Raw genomic sequence first — 23,684 nt, 5'->3', positions numbered from 1 at the left:
AGGATAAAAATCCAAAAGAATCACAATACATGTAGATTTTCAGAGATAATAGTGTAGTACGAAACTGGAATATTCTTATCTTTATTCATTTGTTTGCAATATGATTAAAAACTTGCACCAAAATCCCACAAAGAAAGAATTTAGAGAATGCTTTGCTTTAGGATGAATGTGGAAAGAAAAGGAGCGGCAACACCATTAGAGATGTGGGAAGCTATTGGAGGGTGCTGGGATTTTAAACCACATGACTTACATGTGCTATGATGATATGTCTTGGGTAATTACTAGCTACTCGAAATATGTTATTTTAAAGCTTCTTTATTTCTTTGTGTCTCTATAATCAAATTATTTATTTATTAGATTAATTATTTAAGTAATCCCAAAAATCTTGTATGCAGTAACATGTTATTGTAACCGTATAGGATTCTGACAGAGCCTGTGGGATGCGGTAAAAATGTTGTTTCCTTGAAAACGTCCTGCATTTGAAAATATGCTAATGTTGATGAATGATTGTAATTTTCTGATGGTGTACGTTACGGTCGCATGAGCAGTTATACGCTGTGGACCTTCAGCCAGGCTCTCATGTGCTCTATCTGTGCTGTAACGCTACTCCGTGCTGTGCCACCAGGGGCGCTGTACTGCTCCACACTGCTCGTGTAGTCCCACACTGAGGACACGTCGCTGTCAAACAGAGGACTGGATAAAAGGAGAGGGAAGAGAATCGGGGTCAGATTTTCAGATAAACCACTATGCCTCCTTCCTCACTCCATTGCAGTGATTTTTCATTCATTTATTCACCTGCAGTAATAGTTTTCCTGTTATTACACTCATACAATACAGTGAATTTGTACTGGGGGGTGGGGGGCATGGATTATTAACAGTTAAAGAGGTTCACTTTTTGTCAGCTGCTGATTTTAATATTGGAGTATTGTATTTAGTATGGAGAGTGGACTGTGCCCAACTGACCTAACAAGAACACAACAAGGATGGATATGGAAGCTAAATAAAATAAACATGCATGCATTTCATTAAAATTTCATCTATCTGTGTGTGTGTGTGTGTTTGAATGCTGACCTGGCAGTATGGAGGTCTTCCACAGTAAGCTGGTTCAGTGGGACACCTTTAGACTCAGCCTGATACACAGCTTTTCCTGAGCAGCCATGGGCTTCTCTAAAAGGCATCTACAACAAACACATAGATCATTTCTTTTAATGAACACTCTCAATATTACAACAGCACAGGTACATCACAGGTACATCACAGGTACATCACAGGTACAGCACAGGTGCGAGACGATTCACTTACTCCTTTCCTGACGAGGTAATAAGCCAGATCAGTGGCCAGCATGTCTGGACTGAGCGCTGCCTCCATGACTTTCTCATTTACCTGCATTAGATTTCAAAAAGTTACTAAGTAGTTTTACTTTCACAGCAAATCAACATAACAAGAATTTCTCATGGGATCAATTAAGTATATCTATCCGTCTATTCATCCATCTATTCATCCATCCATCCATTCGTCCGCCCGTCCATCTATCTATTTGCCCATCCATCCGTCCGTCCGTCTATCTATCTATCTATCTATCTATCTATCTATCTATCTATCTATCTATCTCTCTATCTATCTATCTATCTATCTATCTATCTCTCTCTCTCTCTGTCCATCCATCCACCTATCTATCAATCCGTCTATCTATCCATCCATCTAAGTAACAGATGCTGTTTAAAAAGAATCCTTATTTATTTATAGTTGAATTTGTTTTATGTCTCATGACCAGCAATTTGGAGCCCGATGTTTTTGGACTGGAAATAAACTCAGGTAGTAACTGGAGTTGTGAGTCCTCTCACCTGCAGTGTGGACATGACACCTGTAGTCACCTGCAGTACAGCATGCAATGAATCATAGGTGTCAAACATGGCCTCTTTATCCTCCTATAAAACACAAGCAGGGGTGATTAGTGCCTGAATAAACTCCAGCGCACATTATTACTCTGTTTTTTCTATAAAACTAATGTCGTTTCACCTGTAGATCTTTGTTGTATGTACTGGGGAGACCTTTGAGTATCATCATAAACCCTGCACACTGAAGCAGAGTTATGGATTAATAATGAAGGTAACAAGATTTTTAACATGCTGCATATGACACTTTAGTAATTGCTTGAGAATAATAAAAATAGTAAACAGTCAATTATTAGGACATATGAAAGGAGGGATGAATCTCTTCAGTTCCAGTTCTTACTCTGCCAAACACTCGCCCTGCTTTGCTGCGGATGAGCTCCAGACTGTCCGCATTCTTCTTCTGTGGCATCAAGCTGCTCCCTGTGCTGTTCATGCCAAACACACAAGCAGAGATCTAACTAACACGACATATCTAACAACTCTTACTAACAACACACAGTAATTAAAAGCCTGCTAAAGATCACAAACGAACAAAACAGACTCAGATTTGTGATGTTATTTTAATTAAGAGAGATACACCAATCAGACATATCACTCTGAGCAGTGAGAGGTGAAGTGAATAAGACTGATGATCTCCTCATCATGGCACCTGTTAGTAGGTGGGATATATTAGGCAGCAAGTGAACATTTTGTCCTCCAAGTTGATGTTAGAAGCAGGAAAAATGGACAAGCGTAAGGATTTGAGCGAGTTTGACCAAAAGGGCCAAATAGTGATGGCTAGACCACTGGATCAGAGCATCTCCAAAACTGCAGCTCTTGTGGGGTGTTCCCGGTCTGCAGTGGTCAGTATCTATCAAAAGTGACCCAAGGAAGGAACAGTGGTGAACCGGTGACAGGGTCATGGGCGGTCAAGGCTCATTAATGCACATGGGGAGCGAAGGCTGGCCCGTGTGGTCTGATCCAACAGACGAGCTACTGTTGCTCAAACTGCTGAAGAAGTTAATGCTGGTTCTGATAGAAAGGGGTCAGAATACACAGTGCAGGACGGGTCAGGGCTGTTTTGGTAGGAAAAGAGGGACCAACACAATATAGGTCATAATGTTATGTCTGATAAATGAGGAAATATGACACACGGTAATAAAAGAGCAATCTGCTGTAATGAGAAATGAATATATACCGAATAACGTTTTAGTAAATAGATCAAATGCTCACCTGTATGCATCAGACAGCGTGACAAAGGAGAACTCTTTGGTGCTGTACAGCATCAAATCCTCTGCCAGCTTACTGAGGTGCATGAGACACATCGACCCCCAGAAAAGGAACTCAGCTGTAATATAAAATAAATAAAAAGTGTTTCTTCCTGGGGACTGAAGGTTATAGAGTACACACTAAAGAGCCTGAGTTATAATATATTACACTGTACTGATGAACAGCATTGTGTGTCAAGACATGTGGATGTCTTGTGGTTATCCTGAATCTCAGTTGGCTTTTGTCACTCAAGATGTTTGATCTCTCTCTCTGTGTCTCTCTCTCTCTCTCTCACACACACACACACACACATACACACACATTTATTGTTCAAACTAAGAAACTTTATTTTAACTTCATTAAAGGAGAAGTTCACTTCAAGAACAAAACAGATAATGCCCCCCCACCCCCCGTCATCCAAGATGTTCATGTCTTTATTTCTTCAGTCGTAAAGAAATGATGTTTTTCTGAGGAGAACATTTCAGGATTTTTCTCCATATAGTGGACTTCAGTGGTGCCCACGAGTCTGACCTTCCAAAATACAGTTTAAATGCAGCTTCAGAGAGCTCTAAACCTCCATCCCAGCCCAGGAAGAAGGCTCTGATCTAGACAAACCATCACTCGTTTTCTTATAAAAATAAAAAATTGTACACTTTTTAACCAGAAAAGTTCGTCTAGCGCTAGCTCTGGGATGCGCATCCACGACGCTACGTACTATGTAATCACGTCGAAAGGTCACGCGTGAGGTAGGCGGAACTGTTTTCCTCAACAACAAAAAAAACACAATTTCTGTACCACTGAAGAAAGAAAGACGTGAACATCTTGGATGACCCTGGGGTGAATACATGATCTGTAGACTTTTGTTCTGGAAGTGAACTTCTCCTTTAATAATGAGCCAGCTGTTTCAAAATGCTAGCAGGCTGCAGGTTGGATTCTTTTTCACTTTTGCGCTCATAATAGCAACCACCATCAGTGCTTATTGCTTAGCAGTAATCAGGGCGATCCTTTTCTTATACCAACTGTCCCAAAATTGCTATCAAATTATTATTTATGGTTCAAATTGAAGGCAAATACATTAGTTAGAAAGCTAATAAAACTCCCTTTAAGCTGATATAAATATCAAAAAATTGCTCTTTGTTGAGTTGACCATCTGCCCTTGTAATGACCAGTGCCATGTGTTCATTTTACAGCATCCTGTGTATAGTCTTTTCTGGAGTGTCACGTCTGAGCTTTGAGGTGAAATGCGAACTATATTGGGTTCATGAATATTAATAAGGTGACATTCAGGAAATGCGTGAATAAATCCAGTATCTATAGACGCAAACTTTATTTTCATATGTGTTTGCATGTGACCACCCTACAGCTCCGGCCAGAATGGTTATATATTCTGAAAGTAGAGATTACGACCTTACTTTTGATGTAAAAATTATTTTAGAAACGAACGCTTTGCAACTTGCATTTACATCCAAATCCACGCCTCCCGAACTTCTGACCCTGCGCCTCAGTGGCCTTGATCAGCGACAGAGTCGAGACGCCATTTTGTGTAGCTACTTTGCCGACATAGGCGATGAATCCGTACGTTGAATCTGGGAAATTTTTCAATTATTTAACGTGTGAACACTGCATCACGTTATTCGGTAAGAAAACATTTTTGAATTATATATATAAAAAATATAAATATAATTATTTAGAATTTTGGCATGATCCCAGAATCTGTGAATTATGGAAGGCAGTGGTTTTTCCATGATCACGTTAAATATCAGAAACTTTATACATCATATAGAGACATGTTATGAAGTCATTATCATCATTTTCTCCCGCTTATCCGGAACTGGGTCACGGGGGCAGCAGTTTAAGCAGGGATGCCAAGACCTCCCTCTCCCTAGACACTACCTCCAACTCTTCTGGGGGGATTCTGACGCGTTCCCAGTTCAGCCGAGAGACATAGTCACTCCAGCATGTCCTGGGTCTTCCCCGATTCACCTCCCCAGGGAGATGTCCAGGAGGCATCCGAAACAGATGCCCGAGTCACTTCGACTGGCCCCTTTCAATGTGGAGGAGCAGCGGTTCTACTCCGAGCTCCTCCCGGGTGACAGAGCTCCTTATCTCACGATAATGTGACTCACGATAATGTGATTATGACTCACGACTGTGCAGCAATGCACAGCTCCAACCACATTGTCAAGTTCGCTGATGACACGACCGTGGTGGGTCTCATCAGCAAGAACGACGAGTCAGCATACAGAGAGGAGGTGCAACATCTAACAGCCTGGTGCAGAGCCAACAACCTCTCCCTGAACGTTGACAAGACCAAAGAGATGGTTGTTGACTTCAGGAGAGCACAGTGTGACCACTCTCCGCTGTCCATCGACGGCTCCTCTGTGGAGATCGTCAAGAGCATCAAATTCCTTGGTGTCCATCTGGCGCAGAACTTCACCTGGTCACTCAACACCAGCTCCATCACCAATAAAGCCCAGCAGCATCTCTACTTCCTGAGGAGGCTGAGGAAAGCCCATCTCCCTTCCCCCATCCTGACTGTGTTCTACAGAGGGACCATCGAGAGCGTCCTGAGCAGCTGCATCACTGCCTGGTTTGGGAACTGCACCGTCTCGGATCGCAAGACCCTTCAGCGGATAGTGAGGACAGCTGAGAAGATCATCGGAGTCTCTCTCCCCTCTATCACAGACATTTACACCGCACGCTGCATCCGCAAAGCTAACAGCATTGTGGCTGACCCCACACACCCCTCACACACATTCTTACACACCCCTCACACACACTCTTACACACCCCACACACCCCTCACACACACTCTTCACCCTCCTGCCATCTGGAAAGAGGTACCGGAGCATTCGGGCCCTCACAACCAGACTGTGTAAGTTTCTTTCCTCAAGCCATCAGGCTCAACACCCTGGACTGAACTGTTCTACACTCTCACACACACACACACGCAAACACACACTCTCACTCATGACTGAACTGTTCTACACTCTCACACACACACACACTCTCACTGAGGACTGAACTGTTCTACACTCTCTCTCACACACACACACACACTCTCACTCAGGACTGAACTGTATATTAACTCTCTGTCTCTCTCACACACAGATACACACACTCTCTCTTGACTGTGTGGACGCACACACACACACACACATAATTTATACTGTTCATTACTTACTGCACTACCTCTACCTGTCATCCGCTGCTATAGTTATATTTATGTTTATTCTATTTGCACTACCTCAACTGCTGCTGTGTATTTTTGCACAATATTTTTGCACAATACTTTTATTTTTTTTATTTTTTACTTCATTTCACTTTATCTATTTTATTTCACTTACATTCCAGTACACATGTTCTTTTATTTCTTTTTGGCGCTAAGTGTCCTGTGTTCTTTTTGTGTTGTCTTTTGCACTGTCTTGTCTATGCTCTGTTTGCACCTAGCTGCACACTGTGCACTTTACATGGCTTACGTGACTTCTGTCCTAGCTCTGTGGTGTTGTTTGTTGTTTTGTGTTGAACTTGTTGTTGTATGTTTCTGTAGCACCAGGTCCTGGAGAAACGTTGCTTCATTTCACTATGTACTGCGTCAGCTATATTTGGTTGAGATGACAATAAAGCTTCTTGAATCTTGAATTGAATCTTGAATTATCTCTAAGGGAGCACCCCGCCATCCTACAGAGGATGGGCCTCGACAACCCAAACCCTGGTCAAAGAATCTGGCTCTTGGGACATGGAATATCAGTTATGAAGTGAATCCTTAAAAAGTTTCTTTGAACTGTAATGACAAAACCTGACACCATTTTTAATAATGCCAATTCATATCATTTCCTGAGATCATTCAGAAACCATTAAAATAAGAAAAATACTTTGAACACATAACGGTGGTTGCTACTCATAGGTAAAAATACTAATATGATGTAGAACAGAATTTTATTTTATTTGTATTAAATATCAGGACCATCTCTGTGTGGAGCGGATACTGAGCTGACATTCCTATGAGACCTTACGCAAATGCAAAAAAAAAACATACCGACAAAATCTCTCTGTCCGGTTGCATCCATACTGTTGATGCTGATCCCGTCGAAGTCAAGCTCTGTAGAGAATTTCAAACCACAGAGAAAACAGAATATGTAGGAGAGAAGACAAAAAAAATACTTTTTTTTGTAAAGAACACTCATTTGAACTAAAGAAGAACCCACTCAATTATGCACAAGACAAACAAGTCTAACAAATACAAAACAAGCAAACAAACCTTTTCGAAGAAGTTCCCTATCAATATTGAAGGGGTTCCCAGCGATGGCTCCACTGTAAAACAACATTTTATAATAATTAGACATCATTTATTCAGATTGATATCAATAGATAACCACCTGCCTAATATTGTCTTGGTCCCCCTTTTGCTGCCAAAACAGCCCTGACCCGTCCTGCACTGTGTATTCTGACCCCTTTCTATCAGAACCAGCATTAACTTCTTCAGCAGTTTGAGCAACAGTAGCTCGTCTGTTGGATCGGATCACACGGGCCAGCCTTCTCTCCCCACGTGCATCAATGAGCCTCGGCCGCCCATGACCCTGTCTCCGGTTCACCACTGTTCCTTCCTTGGACCACTTTTGATAGATACTGACCACTGCAGACCCGGAACACCCCACAAGAGCTGCAGTTTTGGAGATGCTCTGATCCAGTGGTCTAGCCATCACAATTTGGCCCTTTTGGTCAAACTCGCTCAAATCCTTAAGCTTGTCCATTTTTCCTGCTTCTAACATCAACTTTGAGGACAAAATGTTGACTTGCTGCCTAATATATCCCACCCACTAACAGGTGCCATGATGAGGAGATACTCAGTCTTATTCACTTCACCTGGTACTGCTCACGATGTTTTAGCTGATCGGTGAACATTCGCTTTTGTTTGTTTTGTCAAGAACTTGAACATGTTGAACATGTTCCTTTGAAAGAAGCTAGTGATGAGTATGTAAGTGTTGTGCATCATATAGACTCATACAGAAAGCATGCACAGACCTTCCCAAAGGCAGAATGTTGACCCGCTTCCCGATTTCCTCCAGTTGCTCCACATCTCTGCTCAGCGCCACTGCATGACTAAAACAACAGCAATACAGTGTTTTCATGTTCACTGTTTATTTGGTCCAAAAACACAAGGACGAATCAGACAAGGAGGAAAAGTTAGGTATAGTTTATTGCGAATGGAATTTTTCCCTCTCATTGAACAAGACATCGGTTACTCAGGATATACAAGCAGTAGGAAATTGTGTATCTAACTTCATTTCTTGTACATGTGTGGAGTTCTGCCTTACTTTAAATCATTTATTTTTCGATAGTGCAACTTTAAATCTTTTAAAGAAAATAAACTTTTATAAAATTTATATTTATAGGAAAATGGAGTTCATTCAGCTCTACTGTGAGGAAGGACGTTCATATGGTCAGTGTGATGTTGGATATACTGATAGTGTATCATGGAGTAAAGATTAGTTTTTCTCTAAAAACACACCTGAAGAACACAGGAATGTTGGGAAGAGCAAACTATTCCAGATTAAAGGAGGTAAGGAGCGCTATAAGAGCAGAGCTGTGTTCATACACACACCAATCCACTTTCTACTGCTGCAGCTACTGCTGGACTTCCTGTAGATCCCGAGTGACCGATGTCTCGTCCAATCAGAGGGAAGAATTAATATGTAATTAATATATAATAAATGTTTTCTGCATCTGTAATGTCCTTTGCATTGCAAATTCATGCTGCCAATAAATACTGATTCCCACGATGAAGGTCTACAAGATGAGAAGCAAATTTTGAGAAGCTTCCAGAAATGTGTGGTGTTTGAGCCATAATTTGCTCTTTTTACTCTAATCAGGTCACCTGCGATATTTAGTTGAATATGTGCCTTGACATGAACATGAGCCTAAAACGTATTAAATGCAAACACTAAGCCATCACCATCATCATCACTGTGTACATTGTGCATTGTTGCCTAGTTGTGTGAAAGTCTACCTGAGGATCCAGTGGCTCCACCTGATCGGCTGCGCTCTCTGCATGTGTGTATATCCAGGAAAAAGGATGTTGATTTCTCTACAGGGGAGATGTAAAGATGTGGAATGATGACGACAAACACAATGAATGAATGAATGAATGAATGAATGAATGAATGAATGAATGAATAAATAAATAAATAAATAAATAAATAAAATGTATTTCATGCTCTTACGCAGCTGCCCTTTCCACCATGGTTGTGATAAGTTGGACGGTGTTTCCCTTCAGAGTGGTGATCGCATCCCGTAACCACAACCTCATATCTGTCACAACCTATTCAAGCCAAATATAAAAAGAAACAACTTAATACAAAATGCACACAAATTAGTTTAGGTAAGTGATAAAACATGATTGGTGAAAAACGTTTCTTGATACATGTATTATACGTCAAGTTGCTGTGAATGTGCTGTTACTATAAATATACACTATATTGCCAAAAGTTTTGGGACACCCCTCCAGATTTTGGACAATTTCATGCTCTTTGTGGGAACAGTTTGGGGATGACCCCTTCCTGTTCCAACATGACTAAACACCAGTGACCAAAGCAAGGTCCATAAAGACATGGATGAGTGAGTTTGGTGTGAAGGAACTTGACTGGCCTGCACAGAGTCCTGACCTCAACCCCACAGAACACCTTTGGGATGAATTAGAGTGGAGACTGTGAGCCAGACCTTCTCATCATCACAACATCAGTGCCTGACCTCACAAATTCGCTTCTAGAGGAATGGTCAAAAATTCCCATAAACACACTCCTAAACCTTGTGGAAAGCCTTCCCAGAAGAGTTGAAGCTGTTATAGCTGCAAAGGGCGGGACAACTCCATATTACATTCATGTGCAGGTAAAGGCAGACGTCCCAGTTTTGGCCTGACTCACAGGCTTCACTCTAATTCATCCCAAAGATGTTCTATCAGGTTGAGGTCAGGACTCTCTCCAGGCCAGTCAAGTTCCCTAGCTCATCCATGTCTTTATGGACCTTGCTTTGGTCACTGGTGTGCAGTCATGTTGGAACAGGAAGGGGTCATCCCCAAACTGTTACCACAACGAGCATGAAATTGTCCAAAATGTCTTGGTATGAAGCTGAAGCATTAAGAGTTCCTTTCACTGGAACTAAGGGGCCGAGCCCAACCCCTGAAACACAACACCTGAACTCAATGATTTGGAGGGGTGTCCCAAAACTTTTAGTGTATAGTGTATGATTACATATAATGAGCGTGTGATTTGAATCAGCACCACTACGATAGACAAAATTAACCAACGCTTTCTGACCGATCAGCTGAGAATTTAACATTGCTGTGGTTTAAATGTTAAACATTAAACATTAAAACATTAAAAGCCTGGATCATGTACAAAGTAAGACCCACCTGATCATTCCTGCTCCTGCCAGTATGAAGCTTTCCAGCTGCCTCTCCAATCAGTTCCTATAACACAGTCACACAGCAATAATAATGCAAAGCATCACTGTTTTATTACAACACTGTGCAGTTCCACCTCGTGTCTGAAGCATGAAGTCTGGGGTTCGTTTAACTGAACTGTCTCTAATTCTCATAAAACATCATAAATGCATCAGAGATCAATGTTTTTTTTCTAGATATTTATTTTGTCCTTACACTAATGTGACTTGTATGTTTATATGAATTATAAACCATACATTGCAGTAAATTCCCTGATATTTATATAAATGACTCTCCTCATGCACTTGTGTGGACTGGAACCTTCTGTAATCTCATTTTGTCCATTTTATACACAGCAGTATGTGAACCAGTGTGATTTAATTTCCTGTGCCAGGAAGGATGCTCTGGGAAAAAAACATGAACTGCTGAGTCTATGAACTGCTTGTCTATTAAATAATTCTGCCTCTGGATAAAAGCATCTGCCAGATAATTTCTAACAAACTGACAAACAAAATGCAGCTCACCTTTAGTCTACGCTCATTGGCTGTGTGAATATCCTCGTCTCCCGGCTTGATCTGGAACGTACCACTGGACCATTCACCCCAAACCTGATTGAGCACAATTCGAAGGCAGACATTTCCACACTGTGCTCAACAGGGTTTGTGATGCAACACAACAGTGAACCAGTACAGATACAGTTTTGGTCAAGCGTGGTGCACAAAGGCCTCCATCAGTGGTGTGTCATGTGAGTCTGGGGCTATTGTCGTTGTGTGCAAATGAACATACAACAGTTTATCATGTCCACTTTCCATACCACTGTTCATGAAATAAGAAAATGTTGTCATTGTAATGCTTCAACTAAGCAAAAACATGACTAAATTCTTAAGTATTAATTACCTATTACTTAACTATTACTGGCCACTCTTTCATACACACCTACACTGACAGCTCACCACCAGGGAAGTAGTGGCTCACGCTGGGTCACTGATCAGCAGGTTGGTGGTTCAATCCCCAGTACTGCCAAGCTATCGCTGTTGGGCCCTTGAACAAGGCCCTTAACCCTTTCTGCTCCAGGGGCGCTGCATCATGGCTGACCCTGAGCTCTTCCTAACAAGCTGGGATATGTGAAAACTTTGGTAGCGCTGTATCATGGCTGACCCTGTGCTCTGACCGCAACCCCCAAGGATGGGATATGTGAAGAAAGAGTTTCAATGTGCAGTAATGTATATATGACAAATAAAGACAACTTAACTTAATCACCAATGGTTACTATCCCTTTCTATTAATAGACAATGTCTCTAATGTGAATATGAAATTTAACTCCAGGGAAAAAGTTTCAATTCACTTCATTTCCTTAAATGCTGACTCACAAATGTCGCCATTCTTGTTAGACCATAAAGACCAAAACGGTTTCAAAGAAGGAAGCAAAAATTCAAGACGGCTAACCCAATCGAGGCCGTCCCGAATCTGCACCATTTCCTCCTGCGTGACCAGCTTGGCTTTGTGCAGTGCCTTCACGTAGGCTTTACTGCCCTTGATGTCTGCATCCCACATGCGCTGATCGTAGGATATTGACGCGTTAAACTTCTCCATGATGGGATCTGTGTTCCCTACAAATCGACCGCCCCACAACTTGTTTCCCTGCAGAGAGGAAAGAACATATAACAGGAACAAAGGACAAACAATTACAATACAATACAAGACATTGTACTACTGATGTTGTGGAAAGTCTGAAAAGTTAGTTAACACTGTTATAACTTGTATAAGCGTATAAGCAGCTATAAACAGTTGTTCCTCTCTCTCTTTTGTCATGTTAAAGAAAAACCAGAAAGTGCAAGGTCCTCCATCCTTAAGCGCTTCCCACTATGGAAATGTTAAATATAAATGTCTGATTACATAAATGTTTATAATTGATAAGCCAATGAGAATGAGATGTTACTATGGAGACAATATTAAAAGGGGAGGATCATACTGTATAAATCGATCATTTGAATTACAGAAAGTCTGGAGGGCTGTTAAAGAAAATTAATCAACTTCTTTGAGGTATAGAACAAATTAATGTGTTTTAAAGTAGACAAGTAGTTCTGGTAATAAACTGATGAAGCAAGAAAATTGACCTTTTGGTTCAATATGTACTTCTAAAATGAATTATAAACGTACGTGCATGCATTTTATTTTCACTATTATTGTTCCTTTAAATTGGAGAAAGCTTTACCTCGGAAGCTGCCATGGTCACTCCTTCAGGTTCCTTCTTCTACTTCTGAGTTAAGGAGGTGGACGTTAGCCTCAGTCTCCGCCGAACACGTTGTTAAGGCGTGCTTCTGTTAATTCGACTAGGGTACACTAAATATTTCGAGGCAAATCTCTCAGTAATCTCGCGAGAGCGTAAGGAGTCTCACGTAAGCGAAAACCAGTGTTGCGTGCACATTTTGCTCGAGGGGGGAAACGGTTGTATGAACGATTCATTCATTCAGGGCAGTGATGTGTCGAGCCGACTCTAAGAGCCGATTCTTTTCAGCGAACGACAAGAGCCGAATCTATTTTTTGGAAACCAAAGAAATGCATAAAAACAAGGCTTTGTGAAAACACTGAATAGATAAATTGCTTGCCAACAAATAAAACATTCATAATTGCAAAATTAAAACCTAAAAAAGCTTAAAGATTAAAGGCTAAAAGGCTCCGAGTGATATTAAATGAAGAGCCATTTGGGGAGCTGTAAGAGCCGGCTCTTCGGGAGTCGATGTAAATGAGAGAAAGAATCGATTCTTTAAACACACTTAGTCAGAATCTAGAGTCGACTCCTACGCGTTTCTCGCGATAAGAAGAGCGTAAGCGTAGGCAAATCTCTCAGTAATCTCGAAAGCGTTAGCAGTCTCACAGTGTTACATGCTATGAAAAGCACATTTTGAAACGGGTTTCCAGGCTGTTGAATGAACGATTAATTCATTCAGGGTAGTGATGTGTCGTTCGCGAACGAGCCGGCTCTTAAGAGCCGATTCTTTTTAGCGAACGGAAAGAGCCGACTCCCGCACACGTAAATGAGAGAAAGAACAAACTTAGTCAGAATCTACAGTCGACTCCTAAGCGTTCAAAAAGTTCAAAAAGTGGAATAATTGATTTTATGTATTATTATTATTATTATTATTATTATTATTATTGTTGTTGTTGTTGTTGTTGTTGTACTGCAAACAACTTTTGTTGACTCAAAGATTTTTGGAACCGATCAGTAAATTTTCTGGAACCTTTTCAGTAATCAAATCACTCAAAATGAGCCACGATAATATAATAATAATAATAAATAAAAATTACATAATCATTCAGTGCAACATTTAGTGTATCAGAACTTCACTCATTTATTGTGGCCTCTTTTAAATGTTAGAAATACATGTTATCATCAGTTGGGATAATTAACACTGGGATTTTATCCTGAAATAATATATTCGTATATTCATATATTAATATAGATGAAACATTACTTTTGAAAAACACTGATAAACATCACTTCTTGCAGTAGGAACGTAAAGTCTTGAGGTAATGTTTCCACCGGACTACTTTACAGGAGTGGACCGGTGAAGGAACCAAGGATGGAAGTGTAAGAAATAATTTTAACTAGAATAATTTAAACGTTTATCAGTGCTTTATTTTGCAGATCTTACTTAACTGGTTAAACTGGCTTAACTGGTGTGTTGGGAACATGTTAAAGATTTGTTTATAATTTAGCTACACGTGCTAGGTGATGACAGCGGTAGGAGAACTCCAGATGTTTCTCCAGGTGCTTTGTGTATCTGACCACATGCAGTTTTTGCTCGGTGACTGTGTAATGTTTGTAATGTATTTAGCATTTATTGTCAGTCCTCTTTTAGTTCAAGGTTGTTAGCAGAGACATGCTTTTAGTTTGCAATCCATTTAATACAGCTCATCTGGGCAGTTGTTTGTAACTTTGCTAATACTGGAGATGTTTGTATTCATACTACCCATGCTTCAGTAGACCTGATCTGTTCATGCTTCACAAATAACACATCCCATGCAGAATAAATCTAATAATCTGTCACGTCTGCTTTGCAGGAGAGACTCTAACGCTGCGATGCTCAGCAATTATGAGGTCAGTAAACCCTATGGCCACTATTATATTCTGTAGAGTTTGTTACTAAATGTATGCACTTCTATGTTTTAAACATACACAGAAAGAAAGAATGAGACTCTGGCACATTGGTCAGCTTTGTGTTCATCATGTGTGTTTCGATCGTACTAGGTGCATCAGCTGCTGATAGAGCTGAAGGAGAAGAGGAAAGAGAGCGTTAAAAACAAGCACAGCACTGGACAGCAGAACCTCAACACCATCATGTATGAGGTCAGTGATGTGAATGCTAGTAAATTCCCACTGTTCATTATGTCCAGCGATGTCTTAGCGGTTTTGTGAATCATTCTGTGTGTCCAAGTGAACTCGAACAAGTGACCATGCACTGACCTGGATGAGCACTAACTTGTCAGTTTATTAGGAACACTGACGCTTCATGGCACGGATTCCACAATGTGCTGGGAACATTCCTGAGAGATTCTGATAGCACTGCATTGAGTGGCATATTCATTCTGCAAATCTGCTGTTCTGCCCTATCCTAAAGCTGCTTTATTGGATTCAGGTTTGGTGACTGAAGTACAATGAACTCATTGTCACGTTTATGAGGCCAATTTGAAAGTTTGAGACGAATCGTGCTTGTTACATGGGGATGTATCACGGGTTAGAACTGAGAAATGGAAATGAATAGTAATGACAGATTTTTTGTCCCTAATATTGTTTATCGTCAGTGTCTGAATTGAGCAAATCAAAATGTCTATTACAGAGTATGTACACCGATCAGGCATAACACTGTGAGCAGTGCCAGGTGAAGTGAATAAGACTGATGATCTCCTCATCATGGCACCTGTTAGTGGGTGGGATATATTAGGCAGCAAGACAGAGAACATTTTTGACCTCAAAGTTGATGTTAGAAGCAGGAAAAATGGACAAGTGTAAGGATTTGATTGAGTTTGACCAAAAGGACCAAATTGTGATGGCTAGACCACTGGATCAGAGCATCTGCAAAACTGCAGCTCTTGTGGGGTGTTCCCGGTCTGCAGTGGTCAGTATCTATTAAAAGTGCTCCAAGGAAGGAGCAGTGGTGAACCGGTGACAGGGTCATGGACGGCCGAGGCTCATTGATGCACGTGGGGAGAGAAGGCTGGCCCGTGTGATCCGATCCAACAGACGAGCTACTGTTGCTCAAACTGCTGAAGAAGTTAATGCTGGTTCTGATAGAAAGGGGTCAGAATACACAGTGCAGGACGGGTCAGGGCTGTTTTGGCAGCAAAAGGGGACTAACACAATATTAGGCGGGTAGTCATAATGTTATGCCTGATCAGTGTATATATTTAATATTAAAGAAACATGTTCAGCTCCTTGTTAATTGATGTTGTTTTCCCTTTTTTTTCTGAATAGACCCTTAAGTATCTTTCCAAGACACCATGTGCTCACCAGAGTCCGGAGACAGTGAAAGACTTCCTTAAAGCGATGCTTCCACACAAACTCACCAAGTGAGTAATGTTGTTTTCATGTCATGTAATACAACTTCACTGTTTTCCACACAATGCTCAGGTTTTAATTGGAATATATATATTTTCTGCAGTGCGATTAGCAGTGTAGCTCAGCGGTAAGACGGATGTTCATGCCACAAAAAAATCACTGAGTGTTTTGTCTGCCCTCTGCTGATGAGCTCTGTAGTTTGCTCTGATATGGCGCAAGTGTTATGTGGTCTGGTGCGCTGATTTTCAACCACTGGCTTGTAAAAAATGTGCCATGTTTTTTAAAGGTTGAGAAAACACTGTTCTTGTGGTCAACACTACATGTTCCAGCCCATCTTCTGTTGATGTCACATGAGTGTTAGTATTTTTATTTTAGACTTGTAAATAACTGAATTCTTTTTTTCATTCAGTATGTAAGGTACATACACTATATTGTCAAAAGTTTTGGGACACCCCTCTAAATCATTTAATTCAGGGGTCGGACTCGGCCCCTTAGTTCCAGTGAAAGGAACTCTTAATGCTTCAGCTTCATACATACAAGACATTTTGGACAATTTCATGCTCTTTGTGGGAACAGTTTGGGGATGACCCCTTCCTGTTCCAACATGACTGCACACCAGTGACCAAAGTAAGGTCACAAAGACTCATAAAGACATGGATGAGTGAGTTTGGTGTGGAGGAACTTGACTGGCCTGCACAGAGTCCTGACCTCAACCCCATAGAATACCTTTGGGATGAATTAGAGCAGAGAGTGTGAGCCAGACCAAAACTGGGACGTCTGCCTTTACATGCACATGGATGTATGGTATGTTGGTATGAAGCTGAAGCATTAAGAGTTCCTTTCACTGGAACTAAGGAGCCGAGCCCAACCCCTGAATTCAATGATTTGGAGGGGTGTCAAAACTTTTGGCAATATAGTATATTATACATATTTCTATAAGAATTATACAGAAATGTTTCTATTTAATATAATGATTTAAATCCTTATATTTTGCCCTGTTTAATCACAATAAGTTTACAGAGATGCTAACAGTTATGGTTTAGCTGTAGCATTTATCATTTTCAACTTCCTGCTCCGGCAATACGGGACACTTGAAGACTTTTGCGTTTTATCATCCGTCAGATCATATATGAGATAAATTCACCTGTAAGAAAAGCCAGTTCAGTGACATAGAAAGGATACATGATGTAAAATCTGTGCATTTGTGTGTTACTTTTCCGTTCATACTGATTTTATCTGGCGAATGTTGGATAGAGAATTCATAAGCCTGGTCTTGTAAATAGAACACATGGTGGAACTGTGGTGTGTGGACTTGTGCTTCACTATGTTCTTACTGTTCCTTGGTATAGACCTTGAAAGGAAACCAAGATATTATAAGCAAGGGCTTGTCTCTCTGCCTTTTAGTGCTTTCTGGTTAGCAAACGTTGCCTTCTCTGCTTTTCTCAGATCTCTCAGTAAAACTGTGTCTTTTGTAGTCTACAAATAAACCCTGCTGTTGTATTGTGTGACATGTGAATCCAGACTATCTAAAATGTCTTCAGATGAATTGTGTTTGTTCATTTATTTGTTTGTGTATTGATGTGGCATATCGTTAAATAAAAAAAACTGACTAACTTGGGTGCAACCCCCTTTTTCTTGATATGAGATTCAGATTTTTTTTCCCATACACTAACCGTACTGCTTTGCCCTACATTATCTCTTTCTTTGCAGAGCAGAGAAACTGCAACTGCTGAACCACAGACCACAGACGGCTGTTGAGATCCAACTGGTCAGGCTTTGATTTATTCTTCGCCTTGTAATTTGTGCCATTTCTGACTCAGCCTGTCTCTCGTAACCGTAGAAAGTCATGTTTCATGAGCTGTATTTTCTAGACTATAAAACATAGGTTACTTTTTTGCTCTCTCTCTCTCAAGCTGGCTTGTTGATGCAAGATATACACAAAGTGATGATTTTTGCAGTAGACTAACATAGCTGTCTGGATACTTTTATTCAAAACAGGAATAAAACATAGACAAGTTGTAGACTCAACAGTAGATGGGGTTGTTCAGCATGAAAGGGAAATCATGAGCTGGAATATATTTCACAGGTTTCTATTAATGTGCTGTTCCTGATAAACTTTCATATTTCTGTAATAACAACTTACACAGGGACTACTACACTTGTATTGTCAAAAGTTTTGGGACATCTTAGGCTTTCCACAAGGTTTAGGAGTGTGTTTATGGGAATTTTTGACCATTCCTCTAGAAGTGCATTTGTGAGGTCAGGCACTGATGTTGTGATGATGAGAAGGTCTGGCTCACAGTCTCCACTCTAATTCATCCCAAAGGTGTTCTATGGGGTTGAGGTCAGGACTCTGTGCAGGCCAGTCAAGTTCCTCCACACCAAACTCTCTCATCCATGTCTTTATGGACCTTGCTTTGGTCACTGGTGTGCAGTCATGCTGGAACAGGAAGGGGTCATCCCCAAACTGTTCCCACAAAGAACATGAAATTGTCCAAAATGTCTTGGTATGAAGCTGAAGCATTAAGAGTTCCTTTCACTGGAACTAAGGGGCCGAGTCCGACCCCTGAAAAACAACACCTGAATTCAATAATTTGGGGTGTCCTAATACTTTTGGCGATATAGTGTATGATTACATATAATGAGTGTATAAACCTGTGTGTGATTTGAATCAGCACCACTACGATGATTTAAAATGTCATTAAAATGGTTGCTGTGGTACAAGAGGAATAAAACACTTCCTATTATTGAAAAGTACACAGATCAGCCATAACACTGTGAGCAGTACCAGGGGAAGTGAATAAAGACTGAGTATCTCCTCATCATGGCACCTGTTAGTGGGTGGGATATATTAGGCAGCAAGTCAACATTTTGTCCTCAAAGTTGATGTTAGAAGCAGGAAAAATGGACAAGCGTAAGGATTTGAGCGAGTTTGACCAAAAAGGCCAAATTGTGATGGCTAGACCACTGGATCAGAGCATCTCCAAAACTGCAGCTCTTGTGGGGTGTTCCTGGTCTGCAGTGGTCAGTATCTATCAAAAGTATCCTTTAAGTCCTGACTTGAAGGATCTGCTGCTAACATCTTGGTGCCAGATACCACAGCACACCTCCAGGGATCTAGTGGAGTCCATGCCTCGACAGGTCAGGGCAGTTTCAGCAGCAAAAGGGGGACTGACACAATATTAGGCATGTTATGGCTGATCAGTGTAATTAATTAACCTTGGGGTTGTATAAGTGAACCCTTTTGCAGCTCGCCACATCACACCACCCCTTTGTGGATTATTTTCCTATAATAATACACCCCCAAGTGTTCTCTTTACATAACCTCTATTAAATCAACAGGTAAATACTTTTTTCAGGCAGAATTTAGTGTTTGTTTGTTCTTTACATGTAATGCAACTTATCCGGAAGTACTTTTGAGACATACTTTTCCGGAATGTTCTATTTGATCTACCAAAAAACGTCTACCTTTTTTTTTCTGCTCAGATGGTAGAAGAGAGTGAAGAACGGTTGACAGAAGAACAAATTGACGAGCTTCTCCAGACGGTTACAGACCTCCTTCCTGGAGATCCTCAGCAAGAAGGCGGTGCCGGAGAAAACGCTGAAATGGAAGCAAGCACAGATCAGTGATTGAAAAGAAAACGATCCAGGGATCCACGATCCAGGAATCGACATCATCGGGATGTTTAAAAACAACTACGTGATCTTTAGCTATCGGAATGTTTTGCTTGTGTAGTTTTGCACCGGAGAAAATTCTGAAAAGACATCATTTAGTTTAATAATACCGTTATTGTACATAAAACCTGTAGTAACAAGACCGAAGTGGTCAATACATCTGCTTTCACGCCTGCAGTATTTTACGTTCGCTGAATCTTGTTGGCATGTTTACTAAGAGCAGGTTGTTATGAAATCGCTCGAAAGTGTTGACTGAGATGCAGAGCTCTGATATTGGTTTCATATCAAAATGAAAATCTAATATATAAAAAAATTTTTTTTGTAGTTTGTACTTCTTAGACATGCGTTTATTAAAACCACATAAACCATTGTGTGTGAGATTACCAAACACAAAGGCATGGCTTGAGACGAGCATCCAGGTTTACACAATGCTAATCTGTCAGCAGTGAGCTTCCCTTCACGTAGCTCCAGTGCAAAAGTGAAAGATGTTAAACACGCTGGAAGGAAATTGTGTAAAGCTAAGCCATCAAAGCGTGTCTGAGGTTCATTACATTAATGAAAGTTTGTGTTGTTTCTACACAGTGTGATTTATTAAAGCTTGGATCATGACTCTTTCTTCGCTTTATTCAGTTATGAGTGTTTCTCAGCAACGTGTTTGGTGATTGAACTTGCTGTGTATGTGTATGTGTGTTTGTGGTTTTTTCTGCTGTGGTTTTGTCAGTGTTTTCAGCAACACTTTGGTCCTTTAAGCGGGTCAGGGGCAAAAAAAAGCAAAAAAAAAGAAAAAAGGATGTTCTCAGAGCTGCAAAGGTGTACTTCCCCTCCTACATGTTTCCTGCATGCTATGTCGATATATTTCTTCAGTGTGTGAGTGTTTAGGAGCAATTGTAAGCTGAAAGACTTGTGTTGAAGTGCATGATATTTTTGTAGCGCTTGACTCATCTTTCTATATACAGCTCTTTTACACAGGAACGTGTGTGTGTGTAAGCCTGTAGTGCTAAGTTTGTTGTTTCACTACCTGCTTCTTGTATATATTTTTTTTAAACATACTTCTACAATTAAAGATTTTGACATTCAGGCTTATTCAGGGTGCTGTTTCCTCACGCTGCTGGGATCTGAACCCGCACAAATCTCTAGCTCAGAACATTAAGCACAAAAACACAAGACATGTCTTATTATATAAGATTTGCGATCTTTTAATGCTGTAATGCAGATTCTTATTAACTACAAACTTCTGTTGTGGTTCTGGGGTATTATTATAGTTCACTTGATTTGGAAAGGGTTCAGATTAGGTCAGTCATGGTGATACACTATATTGGCAAAAGTTTTGGGACACCCCTCCAAATCATTGAGTTCAGGGGTTGGACTCGGCCCCTTAGTTCCAGTTAAAGGAACTCTTAATGCTTCAGCTTCATATCAAGACATTTTGGACAATTTCATGCTCTTTGTGGGAACAGTTTGGGGATGACCCCTTCCTGTTCCAACATGACTGCACACCAGTGACCAAAACAAGGGCCATAAAGACATTTGGTGTGGAGGAACTTGACTGGCCTGCACAGAGTCCTGACCTCAAACCCATAGAACACCTTTGGGATGAATTAGAGTGGAGACTGTGAGCCAGACCTTCTCATCACAACATGAGTGCCTGACTTCACAAATAGCACTTCTAGAGGAATGGTCAAAAATTCCCATGAACACACTCCTAAACCTTGTGGAAAGCCTTCCCAGAAGAGTTGAAGCTGTTATAGCTGCAAAGGGCGGGGCAACTCCATATTACATTCATGTTCATGTAAAGGCAGACGTCCCAGGTTTGGCCTGGCTCGCAGTGTCCACTCTAATTCATCCTAAAGGTGTTCTGTGGAGTTGAGGCAGGCGAGTCAAGTTCCTCCACACCAAACTCACTCATCCATGTCTTTATGGGCTTTGCTTTTGGTGTGCAGTATATTGAATGTTCCTTATTGCAAGTTGCTTGTTTTCTAATCTAAAGTACATAATCGTAATGGAAAATGAAATATAGAATTGGTGTGCCATCAGTCATACTGTCTCACAAACCACACAAGAAACAGCAAGGCAATTAGAAAATCCACAGACATTTATTGATCAGTTTAATAGCTCAGTAAGGAAGCTGGAAATACTCAATAGCAGGCAGGATGAACTGCCATTTTAAAATATAAACATACAAATATAAATACAAATATAAATACAAAATCAGAGAATTACTTCATGTAGAATGCACAATTAAGATTAAGAATTTGATTGGGATTTATTATACAGGACAGGAGTAACCAGAATGTTCCCATGAGAATTATTTTCTGGCATTTCTTTTGACCCTTTAAGGACATTTGCCCGGTCTCTGTTATGGTTTCTAAGGTTAGGGTTAGAGTGGACATGGCATTAATAATTCAGTGGAAGAGTCTCAGTCAAAAGGAAGGTAAGACGTGTGTGTGTGTGTTTGGGAGAGAGATAGACATGCTTGTGTTTGTGTGTGTTTGGGAGAGAGAGAGAAAGAGAGAGATGTGTGTGTGTATGAGAGAGATATAGACGTGTGAGAGAGAGTGAGAGAGAGAGATGTGTGTGTGTGTATGAGAGAGATATAGATGTGTGAGAGAGAGCAAGAGAGAGAGAGAAAGAGAGAGACGTGTGTGTGAGAGAGAGAGAGAGAGAGAGAGAGAGCGAGAGAGACAGATAGATGTGCTTGTGTGTGGAGAGAAAGACAGATAGACAGACGTGCTTGTGTGTGTGTGTATGAGAGAGAGAGAGAGAGAGAGAGAGAGAAAGACGTGCACTTGTGTGTGTGTGTGTGTGTGAGAGAGAGAGAGAGAGAGACGTGCGCTTGTGTGTGTGTGTGTGAGAGAGAGAGAGACGTGTGCTTGTGTGTGTGTGTGTGTGTGTGTGTGAGAGAGAGAGAGAGAGAGAGAGAGTAAGAGACGTGCGCTTGTGTGTGTGTGTGTGTGTGTGAGAGAGAGAGAGAGAGAGAGAGAGACGTGTGCTTGTGTGTGTGTGAGAGAGAGAGACGTGCGCTTGTGTGTGTGTGTGTGTGTGTGTGTGTGTGTGTGTGTGAGAGAGAGAGAGAGAGAGAGAGAGAGAGAGAGAGACGTGCGCTTGTGTGTGTGTGTGTGTGTGTGTGAGAGAGAGAGAGAGAGAGAGACGTGCGCTTGTGTGTGTGTGTGAGAGAGAGAGAGAGAGAGACGTGCGCTTGTGTGTGTGTGTGAGAGAGAGAGAGAGAGAGAGACGTGCGCTTGTGTGTGTGTGTGTGAGAGAGAGAGAGAGAGAGAGAGAGAGAGAGACGTGCGCTTGTGTGTGTGTGTGAGAGAGAGAGAGAGAGAGAGAGACGTGCGCTTGTGTGTGTGTGTGAGAGAGAGAGAGAGAGAGAGAGAGAGACGTGCGCTTGTGTGTGTGTGTGTGAGAGAGAGAGAGAGAGAGAGAGAGAGAGAGACAGGCGCTTGTGTGTGTGTGTGTGAGAGAGAGAGAGAGAGAGAGAGAGAGAGACAGGCACTTGTGTGTGTGTGTGTGTGAGATAGAGAGAGAGAGAGAGAGAGAGAGAGAGAGAGAGACAGGCACTTGTGTGTGTGTGTGTGAGATAGAGAGAGAGAGAGAGAGAGAGAGAGAGAGAGACAGGCGCTTGTGTGTGTGTGTGTGTGTGTGTGTGAGAGAGAGACAGGCACTTGTGTGTGTGTGTGTGAGATAGAGAGAGAGAGACGTGCGCTTGTGTGTGTGTGAGAGAGAGAGAGAGAGAGAGAGACGTGCGCTTGTGTGTGTGTGAGAAAGAGAGAGAGAGAGAGACGTGCGCTTGTGTGTGTGTGTGTGAGAAAGAGAGAGAGAGAGACGTGCGCTTGTGTGTGTGTGTGAGAGAGAGAGAGAGAGA

General features: G+C 41.2%; 2 protein-coding genes across 2 annotated transcripts; one reads left to right on the top strand and one right to left on the bottom strand.

Moving 5' to 3' along the window:
- Positions 1–52: 52 nt before the first annotated feature.
- asl (argininosuccinate lyase) lies at positions 53–13,035 on the bottom strand. Its single transcript, XM_058415516.1, has 16 exons — positions 12,800–13,035; positions 12,031–12,225; positions 11,109–11,192; positions 10,555–10,611; positions 9,368–9,465; positions 9,154–9,231; positions 8,169–8,246; positions 7,405–7,457; positions 7,183–7,245; positions 3,108–3,222; positions 2,236–2,320; positions 2,020–2,079; positions 1,845–1,928; positions 1,303–1,383; positions 1,072–1,178; positions 53–693 (listed from the first exon to the last, which is right to left on the bottom strand). Exons 1-16 carry the CDS (start codon positions 12,812–12,814, stop codon positions 549–551), a joined length of 1,398 nt encoding a protein of 465 aa, XP_058271499.1. The 5' UTR covers positions 12,815–13,035; the 3' UTR covers positions 53–548.
- Positions 13,036–14,079: 1,044 nt separating this feature from the next.
- On the top strand, positions 14,080–20,428 carry crcp (calcitonin gene-related peptide-receptor component protein). Its single transcript, XM_058415532.1, has 6 exons — positions 14,080–14,176; positions 14,650–14,686; positions 14,837–14,935; positions 16,061–16,155; positions 17,855–17,912; positions 19,631–20,428. The coding sequence occupies exons 1-6, from the start codon at positions 14,169–14,171 to the stop codon at positions 19,772–19,774; spliced, it is 441 nt and encodes a 146-aa protein (XP_058271515.1). The 5' UTR covers positions 14,080–14,168; the 3' UTR covers positions 19,775–20,428.
- Positions 20,429–23,684: the final 3,256 nt, after the last annotated feature.

The sequence above is a fragment of the Hemibagrus wyckioides genome, linkage group LG18 (assembly GCF_019097595.1).
Source record: "Hemibagrus wyckioides isolate EC202008001 linkage group LG18, SWU_Hwy_1.0, whole genome shotgun sequence".
In the NCBI taxonomy this organism is placed as follows: domain Eukaryota; kingdom Metazoa; phylum Chordata; class Actinopteri; order Siluriformes; family Bagridae; genus Hemibagrus; species Hemibagrus wyckioides.
This window is presented reverse-complemented; position numbering and strand designations above follow the sequence as displayed.

What these genes read in the sequence shown, in the direction of transcription:
- asl (XM_058415516.1), bottom strand. An exon ending in AACATTCTGCCTTTGGGAAG is followed by an intron (nt 7,458 to 8,168) that starts GTCTGTGCATGC and finishes GTTGTTTTACAG; the next exon opens with TGGAGCCATCGCTGGGAACC. An exon ending in ACGCTGTCTGATGCATACAG is followed by an intron (nt 2,321 to 3,107) that starts GTGAGCATTTGA and finishes TGGCATGAACAG; the next exon opens with CACAGGGAGCAGCTTGATGC.
- crcp (XM_058415532.1), top strand. An exon ending in CGATGCTCAGCAATTATGAG is followed by an intron (nt 14,687 to 14,836) that starts GTCAGTAAACCC and finishes CGATCGTACTAG; the next exon opens with GTGCATCAGCTGCTGATAGA. An exon ending in TCAACACCATCATGTATGAG is followed by an intron (nt 14,936 to 16,060) that starts GTCAGTGATGTG and finishes TTTTCTGAATAG; the next exon opens with ACCCTTAAGTATCTTTCCAA.